Source organism: Xiphophorus couchianus, chromosome 20 (genome assembly GCF_001444195.1).
Source record: "Xiphophorus couchianus chromosome 20, X_couchianus-1.0, whole genome shotgun sequence".
Taxonomy (NCBI): Eukaryota; Metazoa; Chordata; class Actinopteri; order Cyprinodontiformes; family Poeciliidae; genus Xiphophorus; species Xiphophorus couchianus.
Window position 1 is genome coordinate 27,028,172 of NC_040247.1, and position 14,854 is coordinate 27,043,025.

At 41.2% G+C, this 14,854-nt stretch overlaps 1 protein-coding gene across 1 annotated transcript; it reads right to left on the minus strand.

Annotated features, from left to right (window-relative positions):
• Nucleotides 1–366: 366 nt before the first annotated feature.
• Nucleotides 367–14,617, minus strand: synpra (synaptoporin a). Its single transcript, XM_028003470.1, has 6 exons — nt 14,452–14,617; nt 14,248–14,313; nt 2,926–3,050; nt 2,581–2,779; nt 2,225–2,416; nt 367–1,819 (listed from the first exon to the last, which is right to left on the minus strand). Exons 1-6 carry the CDS (start codon nt 14,467–14,469, stop codon nt 1,568–1,570), a joined length of 852 nt encoding a protein of 283 aa, XP_027859271.1. The 5' UTR covers nt 14,470–14,617; the 3' UTR covers nt 367–1,567.
• Between the last annotated feature and the right edge of the window lie 237 nt (nt 14,618–14,854).

The following is a 14,854-nucleotide window of genomic DNA, read 5'->3' on the forward strand; positions in this document are numbered from 1 at the left end:
CATTCAACTGACTGATTGAGTTACTGTTCAGATAGTGCAGAGATTTTTTTTTTTTCTACATTGATGTACACAAACACAGTTACGCAGATGCACTTCATTTCAGCAGCTCTTGTGCATGTGTGGATGACCCCACCTGCTGGTCACAACACAAAATTTTCAATTTTTCAAAATTGGGATTTCTTCTTCCAATTTTACATCGTTTTCCACTTATTGTTTGTTTTGCATTATGAGTGCTAATAATAAATTTATATTCCAATTAGCACAGACCGAACTCCAGAAGATACACAAGTCGTTTCAGTTAAAACCGAGGCCAGAGGCTAAGCCAACAACTGCTTCTGAAAAGAGACACAAAGATGAGCCACAGAACAAATTTGTCCATCTTTATTAGTGAGTTATGGGCTTGTGCACGTTTAGATATGAGTGGCGAACCGTGTTTAGACTTTTCGATACCAGTGCAAGTCACATGCTCAGACGGTCAAAACACAGGGCTGGAAATATCATATTCAATTAACAGGAATCCAAGCATTCCATTCAATGCTCATGGCTTTACAACACTTGAACAGAACAGATGTTGTTTGTACAAAACGTCATAGTGTCATATTTTTTGGTCGTAACTATGGCATTTAGGAGCTTTTTGCAGGGCTTTCATTGTGAACAGCGTGGAAATGCTTTGGAAATGTGTGTTTTGAGTAAAAAGGAGGGAAGTTGTCAAGGTAACTTCTATGAAGAGTGGCTTCTACAGTTTACATCTTAAAAATATTCTTAAAACCGCATGGTAGCATCTGTGCAGGAGAAAATAAACATTGGAAGTCAGCGCACACGGCGGAAGTTGCATATATTTTAGGTTTCTTGTACAAACTTGTTTTTTGTGGAGGATTTTACAGAATGCATTTGTCACTTGGGATTTTATTTTATTTTTATTTTTTTACTTATTGGCATTATCAGACAAAAAGTCAAAGAGTTGCAGCTGTAAAATAATAATGAAAAATACAAAGCAGGGAAAAAAATACCTGAATTATGAATATTATTGGAATTAGAAACACCTCTTATCAAAATATATTCGTCATTACAAGAAAAAACATGACTGAATACCTGATTAGCTATCAGTGATGTGTCAGAGCAGAGTAAGTTTTGTAAACTTTTACACTTAAAATGCATGTTTTATCTTGTTTTTGTTTTTTTTCTTTCCTGGATTCACAGAGACCTTACTAGCACACAACGTCATGCACTTTAAAACTTTGACAAAGAGCACTTTCCCGTCCGATACAGAGTGCAAACAAACTACTAGAACAGAGACGGCTGGTCAAAAAAGGAACAAGTCGAGCACGGAGAAACTGTTATGCGTTTCAAACTACTAGAAGGACAACATTCAGCTAACACAACCTCTGAAAGAGAAAGGGTGAGGGACTACGTCTAATATTTTGTTCTATGATACCCAACTAGATTTTTTTTTTTTTTTTTGAATCTACAGCAGGTGCCCTCTGACTCCTTATGGCCGTCTTTCTTTTTAACAGCATGCCCAGCCCCTGACTGCCTTTGTTTGAAGAGGCCGAAAGACAAGTCACGGCTACATCTGATTGGAGTAGGAGGTGGGCCCTCCCACCTGGCTGTACTCGGACGGCTGGTCGAAGCTCCCCTGGGTGTTGTAGCTTCCCGACTGGTCAAAGCCGCCCTGGCCGTAGGGCTGCTGGTCGAAGGTGCCGGCCTGTTTGTTGGGCGCGCTGCCTGCCAACCTGGAGCCACCCTTGTGCCAGCTGGTCTCCTTGAAGACAAACCAGATGTTTCCAGCCCACAGAACAAAATTGAGAAATCCAAACACCTGAGGGGGAAAAAAAAGGGAGAATGATACTTGGGCAATCATGGACCTTGAATCGTGAACCCTGATTTTTTTCCCCCTCAAACTATAAGCAGGCTTTATTGTAGAAATAAATGACAAATAAATCAACTATATGACATTTTTATCACTTGTAAAACTAAAAATTTGGTCTACATGATACGATGCCCATCCAACAAAGTCCTCTGAAAGAATGTGTTAATGAACATAAGAGTTTGATCAAGAGGACTGATTCAGTCAGTCCTATTGCAAGACATTTTAATAAAATAGCTCACTTTTTATTCTGATATTGACAGAATTTAATCTGAAACCTTAACTCTAAAAGAAAAAAAAAATCTTGTTTCTTTTCTTGTTTCCCAGCATAATAGCAGACATGGTTTTTAAGCTTACCACCGAGGTGTTGAGCCCAGACCACCGAGGCTCGTGCAAAGAGCCGCACTTGTTAGTCGGGTCTTTGCAGGCTGGGATGAGAAGCTGCACCTCGTCCGGATCAGTGGCCACCTTCACGTCGGACAGGGCCTTGGCCCAAGCAGAGGAGCTGACCAGCCACATGAAGGAAAACACCACTGTCACCACAAAGTCCTGAGGGAAACAAAGAAGAACTCAGTTTCAACAGATTCACCGAACAAAAAGAACTTTTTTCTTTTTTTCGTTTGTCAGGAAAAATTTATTTTCAATGGTGCGTTCACTTATAACAGCTGACATAAGATGTGAAGAAATAACGAGTAAGAGTTTATCATACTCACAATGAGCGGCCTTTGACTGTTTTCGCGGTACTTATTCAGGAAGAAAATGTAAACAACAGTGGCCACGAGAGAATACAGGAAGGAGAAAACGGCAATGGTGACGAAGAACTCAGCAGAGGAAGAATAATCTCCGGTGAGGAACACACGCTCTGTCCTCATGGCCTCACACATGGGTGCTTCGAACGACACTTGGTGCAACCTGCCGCACACAAAGGGATGTTGTACTTCATTATCACCCATGAATCTTAAAATACAGCGTCTTGGCCCTGAGAAAATATTGCGATTCTAAACAACGAAGCACACTCTCCAACTCACCCCATGAGTAGGAATGTGCTCAACACTCACCTGAAAGGATAACCAAAGTCAATGCCGATATTCAGGTCGCTGCTGGCCTTCTCCATGCAGTCCACACTGACCCTGAGCTGCCCTGAGTAGCCACCACATGTGGCGAAAGCGAAAATGGCAAAGAGCTGCAGAGACACGTCAACATGTAAGAAACACTGACCAAAGCAACAGATCAAAGGCTGGGAAAGCATATAAGAAGTAAATCCTTGGAGAAAACCTGCTAGACGTTGCTAAGGACAGTGCTCGAGGTTCACATTACAGCAGGACAGAAACGATTCAATGCGAAGTCAGAGCATCAGTGGATTAGTTGAGATCAAAGCAGTATCGTGATGCGGTACAACGGCCTAGTCAAAGACTAGAGCTCAATCCAACCGAGAATCCATGGCAAACTTGAAAATTGCCGTTAACAGATACGCCACATCCGGTCTAACTAAGCTAGAACCAATTTGGTGAGAAGAACGGGAAAACACTGAGTCTCTACATGCCACTGCACCGTCACAAAGGACTAAGAAGACATGTTTTTTTAGATGTGGCTTAAAGTTCCATTGGAAGTGTGAACAGGAGAACAAACCAACGATTAATTTATCTCCTCTAAGCAGAGACTTGTGAACTACTTACGTACTTCACACTGGTAAAACTGAAGGGCAAAGGGCAATTGTCAAAGTCAGTGAAATGAACAGAGCCTTCATCTAAATTAACAAACATGAACATGCAACAAACAAACACACACACACACACACATTTCCTGCCCTCAGTTTGCTCTCTTAGCCTAGTTGCCCATATAAACCCCCACTGCCTCAAGAGTTCTCAAAACCATAATCACCATAATCAGAGCTGATGCCCGGTTTGCATGAACTGCTCCTTTCCCATATCATAGGCAACTGGACGCGCAGCTTGCCAACAGCTGGCAACGCTGTTTATCTCTCAGTCTGAGTGAACCTGAGCCACTGGAGGGCGCTGTCGGATCACTGACAAAAAGTAAAACGTATGCCTGCCATCTCAGAGACAAAACTTGAACACAGAGTCAGTATCGCTTCACCTACTGAGTTAAATATCAAATGCTTAGTTGAGCCTCTGCAAGTGTACCAGGCCCAAGACTAAAACACCAGGAACCACAGAGTGACCATAACAGACCTGGGCAGCACACCTTCAGCAGGTGGCGTTCAACGCTGACACAGTTCAGGATCTAGACGGTAAAATATAATAGTGAATTAAGGAGACGGCTGCTGGATTCATGCCTTGAATTACTATGCAATCATAAGACATAAACATAAGATTTCCTTCATTCAACCTTTTATTAAAATGAAAACCTACACATTTTAGAACCAACTAGTGACTGTTACCAGAATGAAGCCATGAGGTTCTCAAATCTATCTTGTTGACTTAAAATTGGTATTTTCCCCTTTGACCCATAAGTTTGTTGTGTCTACATTAGTGTCCTTTTAACTAGAGTTGCTTATTACTTCATCTCCATTGTAGTGGAAAAAGTATTTGGTGCCCTACAGATTTATTCTGTTTTTGCTTTTTCTAAAATCACACTGGAAGGTTTAATGTTTTTTTTTTTTTTCAAATAATTAATAAAATTGCTCCAGAAACAAGATACAGTGGCTGTGCTATCCATATTCCCAGCTTGAGCTTTATGTCATAAGCCGATTCAACTTCAAGCTTTTCTAGTGGACCGTTTTTCTTATAAGTAGAAAGCTTACCTAAAAGTTGGAAACAACAACCCAATTCCTATCAAACCCATTTAACATCGGGTATTTTAAAGGTTTCACGATACCGTGAGCTTCGACAAGTTTCTCTGGGATCTTGGAGAAGAAACGGGCCCACAGCATTATACATCAATACTTTCAAGAGGGCAAGAGGTGATTTTTTTTAAACTTAGATACCTAAATTATGTCAAAGTGTGTCTTTATAGCTGCACTATATCGCTTTTACAAAAATGTGCTACTTGCATATTTGTTGAGACTGTCACCATGTCGTGGCAGCATAGTATGAGACAGATAATCAGTGAAAAGATCGACATCTTCCACCTCCTTCCTGAGCCACTATTGCCGTCTCAAGTAATGCATCACTCCTGGTCAAAAGCAACCAATCGGAGCCAGGAGGAACCCGCCGTCAATCATCCTTGTGCACGTGCTTCTAAATGTGGCCATGCTAACTAGCTTGAGCATTCACGGCAGGTTCCGTTTTGGGGAACTAGCGGTAGTGTAGCAGAGAGCAAGGGGGAATATGTGTACACGAGGATGATTGACAGCGCTAAGACCCTCCCCTTCGCTCTGATTGGCTGTTTCTGATGGAGCTGTGTATTTATGTTACTGACAGCAGAACAGAAGGGAGGAGGTGGAAAAGTTGGATTATTTCACAAATTATCTGTCTCATGTTATACCATCACAGCATAGTGACAATTTTAACAAATATGTTAAAAAACATTGAAAAAAAAAAGAAGAAGTTACATACTGCAGCTTTGACTCAATAATCCTGTTTTTGTAGCTTAAAACTTGGTCGGCTTTTCAAATGACCATTAGCTAATGATCAGAGGAGCTTTCAAAGGAGGTAAACATGAGTGTGCGGTGTTGATGCTGTGTAGGCATAATCTCTGATTAAAGCAGCCCAGATTAAAGCCAAAATCTTAATAATAAACAACAGACTCTCATTAGGGTTTGTTGCCTGCAGCTTTGGGCCTCAGGTGGAGCCGGAATGCCGCATACATGGAGCACAGCTGGAACATCTGCAGAAAAACCTCCAAACTGGTGTGGCTTGTTTACCCACAGAGACGAGCGAATGACAGCGCAACTGAAATGTCCCAACGAAAGATGATGCAGAGAAATCAAATCCAGGAAAGTGACCAGAAGAGCGACGGGAATGAAAGCTACCGTTTAATTAACCACAAAGAGCCGCAGATAAGCATCTCTTTCACGCTCTCTTTCAGCTGCCTCATCCTTACTGTGATTTTTCTTTCTTTTTTTTCAGCTCGGGTTTTTAGCCCCTCTCATTTCTTAGCCGGGGCCTTTGAACAGGAGAGCTTGGCATTGTGGAAGGAGGATGGATGCTAAGCCTCGCGCCCCTGTGTGTTTATCTGCCTCTCCCAGCTGGGCTCCTCAGGGAACAAGAGATAGAAGGAGAGAAAAGGGGGGGAGGGGGGGAGCTGGGAGGTAGAAGAGGAAAGCTAAGGGGAGAAATAGATACAGTGGAAGGGGCGAATAAAGCGGGAGCGCAGGAATTAAACCGGTCTGCAGTGTAAACAAAGCTATGAAACATCTCAGTCATCCCTCATCTCTACTGACCTACTCCAACTTCAACACCCAAACGCTCCAGTCTAATGTGAAAGTTATGATTTGATTTCATGGCAAATCAATGACCTGAAATACATATATATATATATATATATATATATATATATATATATATATATATATATATATATAAAAAGAAAAAAGACCACACACACACTCACACAATCGGGTGACATTATCTGCAGATTTTAATAAGCGGACAAAGATTTTTTTCTAATAATTGAGCTCGAGCAAATTAAGAAGCTAAAAATGAGACTCACTACAACACTGCCAGGTTTTCTTTGCTCACTAACAGTATCTTGTGATGGTTTCCATCATTGTGCCATCACAACAAAACAATATCAAAGAGCGGTTGTTACCAATAAACAATCAAATGATTTTGAAAAATCCAATCAATTCATATGTTGTTTTCAAGTTTGCATGTTCTGTCTATTTCAGTGGCTCCAACTTCGTACTTCATGGCAGCATGTCTGCTAAAAATGTACATTTATTGAGTTTTTTTTGGAAATTACTTTTTTTCCTGCCCCTTTAGAAGAAGGATGTAGTTTATAAAAGGTGCAAAAGAAAACAAGTCTTCAGTAAAAAGCTGTGTGATCAATGCTACACTGGAAGACAGTAGTTAAAAATAGGTAACTCATTTAGAAGCAGCTAATCCTTTCCTGCAAAGAAGGCTCTTTGTCAGAAGCACAGACTGACCTTGCCTCTCTATCTCTTTGCTCCACTCAGCTCTAATGTTGACTGACCACAAGAAAGTGGACATTTATTTTAGTAACTGGGCCTTTAGTGCCAAAGGACAATCACTACCCATATCCGAATAAAGCTGCATGTGACCATTTTTCTGCATTTACAACAGTTGGATAAATACAAAAATTAGGTTGCATTTGTGTCCTTTGGACCGCAATTTTGATCCCAATATTTTGTTGCACATTCTACCCAGTTAATGTACAACTGTGTCAGCAGTATAATTAAAATTCAGAAAATAAAAGTACAAAAAGCATTTTAATTATGAAAAAGCTGCATTAGCTACAAGTTCCATTAAGTAACTGTTGGATCTGCAAAAATTATTAATTTATTTGATCACCATCATCACAAAGGGACGAGTTCTTATTTTTATGCAATGATAAAAGATGTGATAATCACTAATTCCTCGTGCAAACCAGAGTCTATTAAGGAAACGATATAATTCAATATAATTCAGCTCATTTGCATAACACTGACACGTAGCAAATGTTGTCTCTGGGCACTTTACAAAATAAAAGCTACTTATATATAAAACAAATAGTCAGTCCAATCCAGCCATACCAATAAATTCAAAGTCAACATCCATTCTGTTTATGAAGTTGAGCAATCAGGTCTTGCTTATTATATCAGCTGGATTTTATTAATTTTTTTAATCTAAGGAAACCAAGCTGATTGCAGCCAGGCAATGACTTTGCAGCAATTCCTCCGACTGTCAATTTAAGTGCTGCATACGTAGAGTAACAGTGGGCTGTCCCTTGGATGGTGCCAGCAATCACTCATTACTAAGCATGCACATCATCAATATAATACATTTTGTGTTATTCTATCTTTCTGGCATGTAAATGAATGATCTGTGGAACACCACATTTCTGCACTTCTTGCATATATAAAGAACGAACAGCAGTGCTCTCCCTTGAACTGGGTGGGATATGTCTTGTCGAGAGAGAACAGGTAACCTTTCTCTGTCTGACACAAAGAGGAAGTAGCATCCTCTGAGGGTCAAAGGCGAGAAAAAGGCCGGTCAAAGACCTAATGTGTCGGGGAAAGAGAACATCTTAGATTATTGATATCTCTGCATCAACGCATGTGCATTTAACTTTTATCTGATTTTTAATCAATTCAAAAAAGAGTCTATCAAGGAACACACCTTAACGATGCATTAGTCAAGTAAAAATAGTGAGCTTTCAGATTTGATTAATTTAAATCTAAATCTGATTATTCTGTATTTGACTTGCTGGTCATCAGCAGGAACAATAAAGGAAAGAATTGTCGTCTATTGGCAGCCTGACTGCTGAGGTTTATATGATGAAGCTTTTGTGACAGTCATATGAAATGCCATCATCTACCAAACCTATTTTAAGACAATACCCAGAGAGACGTGAAGAACATTTCTCACCTTTCCCATTATTACTAATTTACTCTACGTCCGCCATGGTGTTATTCACAGCCCTGAACCCAGTGGGTACTGAGATATTTGCCTAAGTAGATAATAAACATCATCTCCTTCAACATTTTGACTAGCTATGTGCTTCTCCAGCCGTGTCTCTTCCTGTCGCAGGGAACAGTTATTTCAGTGGTGACAAACGGATCTCTGACCTGGCAAGTCTCTTGCGATATCTGTCAACAGCTGCACTGACGCTTGTGCACAAAATGCTTATCATATCCACTTGGCACCTATGGGATTAAAGGCTAGATAGTGGCACATCAAAGAAAGTGGCAGGACAGTAAACAACAGAAAATGTAACATATAAAATCCGATATGATTGTAACACGTAAAGATGGAAGTGATGGATCTGATACAATCTTTGATTTCATGTGGTGCTCCTTGTCGAACAGCAGACAGCCCTTGAAGTGACAAAATCTACAACAAATAAGCAATAACAAAGAAAATAACACTGGAACTTTGTGTTAAATCTAGCACAATGTGCAGTTCAGATGTCTTTTCAGACAGTCTTATCGCCAAAAACCACAAAACAGAGGCAATAAAAAAAATGTTAATGACCCTTTAGTTTTTGCACACAAGATTCTCCAACCACCCAGAGGCAAACGAAGCTGGTGTACAGTAAGGTACTCAGGATGACATCATACAATAGTTGGTCAGACGCGGGTTTGGATGGGAAGACCACGATTACTCATGAATGAGACTCACAGTGGACGCCCGGGCTTTGCCCCGTGAGTCACAAGGCCTCATGTAGTGTGCTTGTAGAGCTGCTCTGTGCGACAAGCTTCAGCAGCATGGCTATGTTTATCATTTGCAATCATGTGCGCAAGCAACTGTGCAATTCTCGTTCTTTTCCCGTCCCTCTCTCTCTCCGCTTCTTTCCTTTCACTCTTCAGACGCATAAGCATGAAGCTGGAAACGGTGAAGAGTTTGGGCACATCTCAAAGGACAGCTTCTGCATGAGTTGGCCAACACAGGAGACGAGGGGGACCTCACAGCTGTTTGGAGCAGAATATGCCAGCCGCTGATGGCGTGCCAGCAAGAACAAGATCCGCGCACACATAAATAATTTTCATTTTATTTTTTTAATTCGAAAGGGCCCACTATTGATATGATGGATCACCAAGCCTCGTACTATAACGCTAACCCTTAAAACTAAATTCCTAACCTCAATGCTTAGTTCTATTCAAAGACTTAAATCTAATAGTTTGGTATTTTTGTGTGTTTTAGAGATATGACAAAACAAGTGTACACAGAGTGCATTTGCCTGCAGGCCTGACTAATGAATTCACATTGTGCTTGTGCAGATTCAGTGCTGACTATTAATGCAGGAAACCAAGACATGCAGCATTTTACTAGGAAGTCTCAACTATAGTTAACATAACCTTTTAAAAGCCCACTACTTGTCCACACAATCAATCAGACGTACAGTCCAAGGTTCATCGTCTGCAAACTAAATGTCATTCGCTGCCTTTATAAAAGCCTTCAGTGCCTAAGGACGTACACACAAAGCAAACCAGCACACGTTTCCACTGATCAGTTACTGTTTGTAGAAATGTGCCACGGGGATTAGGATTATAGCACATGGTCATAATGAACAGGAAATACTGTGGCTGATTTTTGTGGCGTTGCTAATGACTTCAGAAAGGTTATGTCAGTGTAAAGGAAGGCTCCCATTTGAAACAGAGTCTGAAAATGTCTTGTCTGTCTGGAAGAGCTGAAATTCGCCAATCATTACAGAATCCAGCTATTGCTCCAAGCTGTCCATTTGTGGGAGTTAACTGTCAGCAAAGATGTCTCAGTTCTGCTGATAGGATGCAGCCATGGTCTGGCCAAGGTAGACTCCAAACAAAAGCTCACAACTGATTAAAACCATAAATCTGTTATATACCTAAAGGAGTTCATGTGCTAATTTGAGTTAGTAAGTAGGTCTATGCCTCAATCATGCCTTCACTTACCCACAAGTCTACTTATACTCAACTCTACCATTTAGCATTGTTTGTTCTCCCTCACTCTCAACTGTCCTTTCACCTCTATCACCTTCATCCCTCATTCCTTTGTTAGTCATCCCTCATCCCTCGACCCTATTAGTGCTACCAGGGTTTAGTCAGGGTAAATAGTGACATTATCCATGATAATCAATCAACATTTGTTATAACTTTCTAACAAAGTTACAAGTGATTGCCCCTCTGTTCAATCAGCTGAAGATACGACACCAAGGAACTACTGATGAGCCACAACAACAAATCCAAACTCCAAAGTTTGGATGAAGAGAAGGATATATGGAACGGGCCCTCATCCGCTGTAGTGTAGGCACAGCTCACCTGTTGTAGGAAAGGAAGAGCTCAGCCACAGTTTATCAGCCTGCATGTGTTCTGACCTTTACCTATATCCATAAGCTATGGACATTAACCGAATAATTGACATTCAAGATCAGAGCGGCCGAAATTAGGTTCTTCTGTATAGGGTGGATGGGTAAAGCCTTAGAGATAAAATGAGGACCTCTATCATTTGGGGAAGCTTGCAGTTGAGTCACTGCTCCTCTACTTCGAAAGGAGTCCGGTGAGGTGGTCACTTTGAAGGTTTTAATGAGGAAAAGATATATCTTTTGGTCTGAGAATATTGTGGTATTCCCCACAGCGAGCTTACTGGGGTTTTGCTGGGGAGAGAGTTGTCTGTCTGGGTTTTCCTCCTGGATCTATAACACCCACGATTTGCTCTGAAAACAATCGAGATAGAACTTGATTGTATTTGAAATAATGAATGCATTTGCAAAGCAAACACATTGGATATGAGGGCAATGTGCAACACCTTTTCTGCATAGTGCTTATATCAGTGATGGTAATTTGTACATGCTCACTATGGTCTGAAAAGGGGCCAATGTGATACTCTAACACTGCCCTTGCAGGTTCCTCACATCACATTAACAGTGAGACTGCAATTTTGGCTCAAATGAAGACGAACTACAAATGATTGGAGAAAAGAAAAACAGGATCACGCCCATCTTTTCTTATTAGAGAAGAGCAGCTTATAGAAAAAAAATAACCAAGGGTGTCACAGCAAAATAAATATGAATTCTTGACCTTAATTAAAATAGCTAGTTGTGTGTATACTGTATGAACCCGCAGGCCAACAGAGACACAAAGGAATATTCTCTTTCTGGGGAAGACAGATGGAAAAGAAGTAAAGGTGCTGCACTGAAAAGGTCACTTGCAGTGCCAGATATGTGAGGAACGGAGGTGGTGTGTGCTGGGGGAGGCAGTGAAGCTCACATAATGACCCACACTTCCCTTCGCACACAAAGAGTAACAAGAACACAGACATGTGAGCTATGATAGAGTGTTATGCAGCTTGTGATGTGTTTGTTCTTTTCTTTTGGGTCTGACGAGGTGTGGGCCAGTTTCCATCCACCCGCCCATCCATCCAAGGTGTTCCCAAATCAGAGGGGAAATATAGTCATGCCCAATGAGGAGATGAATCGAAAACGTCAAAAAAGGAATTGGCCAGGAGGAATCCTGATCTGATGCATGAACCACCTCACCTGACTCCTTTACATGCAGGAGAAATGCCTCTACTTTGACTCCCGTACCACCTTGTGGATGAAGCTAATTTCAAACACTCCTGATCACTCTTTGGTTCATAATTCATATACAACGGCCAAAGGGGAAGGTTTGAACGTGGACGGTCTGCTAAACTAAGAGCTTTGCTTTCTGGCTCAGGTCTTTCTTCGGTGTGACAGACAAGAGTAGCACCTACCTCTCTGGAGATGATCCATCATCTGCTCCATTCTAGAATCACTTGCGAACAAGACACTTGGATATTAAACTCTCCCACAGAGCACCGGCCTATGATTCCACCTTTTTACCAGCTCAGATCCATGGCTTCAGACTAAGAGATCACAATTGCATCCTGGCTGCTCCACATTTGATTGTGAACAGCCCCACTCTATGCTGAATTTCTAGGCCTGAACATACTAGCAGAACAACATCATCATCAAATGCAAAAAAAAAAAAAAAAAGAGTCCTTGGCATACTAAGGTTTTACTAATTCAAATACTGAAAAAAAAGTGTATGCTACATAATTCCTAGATTTTAAAGTCCTTTGTGAGATGCCAGAAAAAGTGTCAGAGCGACCAGCGTTTTCTCTGGCTGTATGCAGCGTAGAGTGTTGCAGTGCTAACCGTCTCAACAATGTTGCTGTGAAATGCCGGTCAGCCGGTTGAAAGTAATTCTTTTCCTCTTTTAAGATACTACTGCCTGATCGACTGGTAACAGATTGTATTGTAATGCATTATGATTGTTGATCTAGCTTTCAAACTACCCATTTGATTAGAAAATGTGCAGGGAAAATGAAAAGGTTCAGTAGAGAATAACCCACGAGTCAACAATTATTTAGGTAGGAAAATGACCAAATAAAGGGCACCGAATCCAAAATGTTACATGATGGCCACAATGATGCAGGATAACTCTAGGCAAAACATGGATCCCAGATATATAATGTCTACCTTAACCTGTCATTTGAGACCAATTTCAGACCAAGAATGCCCAGCTAGACTTTCTGATAGACGTTGTATTACGTTAACCTGTCGTGTTCTGTTTTTTCTGTGTGTTAATTTCGAGTTTTCGGTGTCTCTGAGTCTCCGTTTTGTCCTGTCTTCCCCTTGATTGCTCCCAGGTGTTTCTCGTTCCCTGATTGCCTCCTGTGTATTTAGCCTCATCTGTTCTTTGTCGGGCCTCGTCTAATGTGCGTGCTGCCTGTTGTTTGGACTGTGTTTTTTCTTTATTAAATTCAACTATTCATCCTACCTGGGTCTACAGCGTCTGCCTCACCACCCCTCACCGCACCGATTCATGACATAACCAAAATGGGTTCCATTCAAAAAACTCATTTTGAGCATAGCCTCACATAGTATTCATAAGTACTGAGCAAACTCCATATGGGACCCATACACACATTTTAGCTGGGCACGAATGCTTTCTTTGATATGATTAAATAGGTGCATTTTTTTTTAATCAAGGCCACCAAAAAAACTGAAGTTCTCTTGGTGGCCTTGAGGAAAGTCTGTTTCAGGGCAGTCCCTGCTGACAGACGCGTGTAAACTCACCTTAATTGGTTGAAACTGAAAGTCAGATTCGTCTGTTCACTTCATATAACTGTAATAAACCCTCATCTTTCTTCAGCTAATGAAAACTATGATTCTCTTCACACTTGCAAAGCCTCACACACACATACACACAGTATCTGGGCAAATGCTGAACACCCTGGTGGCTACAGCAATTTCTCTAAACTCACATCAAAGAAACTCACTTATCGTTTTTTTTTTTTTTAGCTCCAGGCTTCTGTGCACTGTACAGTAAACACAGAGTCAACACAACCCACTGCCAGACAGAGAGGGGTGGCTGTAGTAAAGCTTTGATTCAGTCACAGCGAGGACGCCCAGTGCTCATTGGTGATTCCCGTTATATCATTTCTTTTCACTCGGGGTAAAATGGGTCATTTCTCATAGGCTGGCGCAAAAGAAAAAAAAATGCACACAGTTTGCACACCTATTCACCAATAGAAATCAACGATTGAATATATGTAAACATAAAGGTCTGGTCACAGCGAATCGGATTTGACGAAAATGTTTGCGCGTAATGTGTGTAAAAATCCAGATGCGTGGAAAGTTTCACCATCCAAATGCGCGAATTCAATTAAAAATAATCCCGTTTACTCCTTGCAACAACAAAAAAAGCCTGTATCTTCATTAGAAGCACACACGTGAATTGGAGTGTAAAATATTTACGTATTTCCATAGAAAAATTAAGTTATTGCACGCAAATAAACAATGAAATTTCAACTCACCCATTCCAAAACACGGATAAATCCCAGAGGCAATTTGAGCACCTGAAATGTCCCCACCGATGCCAGCTGCACAGAGACAAAGCGAGCGGATGGAAACGTTATTTTCACCAATTAATGGACTCACCGGCCAATTGAGTTGTAATTAACCCTCAGGGCGTTCATGTTACGCGTTTATCCGTTCAGTCCTTCAGCGTGTTTCCTCACCTGGTTAGCGGTGTCCATGTCAGCTGCAGAAAAATATATTTTATCGTTGTCAGAAATGAAGCGAAAATCTTGAACCGCAAAATAAAAAAGCCCCAAAACAAAACCAAGAGACTCGACTGACGTATCTGCCGCGTAAACACAGAGGGGGGATCTGAGTCCGACTCCGAGCGGAAAAGCCCGAACACTCGTCAACCCCCCCCCACCCCAACCCCCATCTATTTACCTTTTTATAATGAGTGAGAAGAGGTCTTTTGCCATGGAGACACTCACGGAGAGAGGGAAGGGCAGAGGAGTGCGACTTCATCCCCCCTCCCATCGAACAGATATGGAGTTTAATCTGTTTATTTTGTCAGTTGTAGTGTTCAATTTCCACTTCTATATATTTAGTTAAATATTCAGTGCC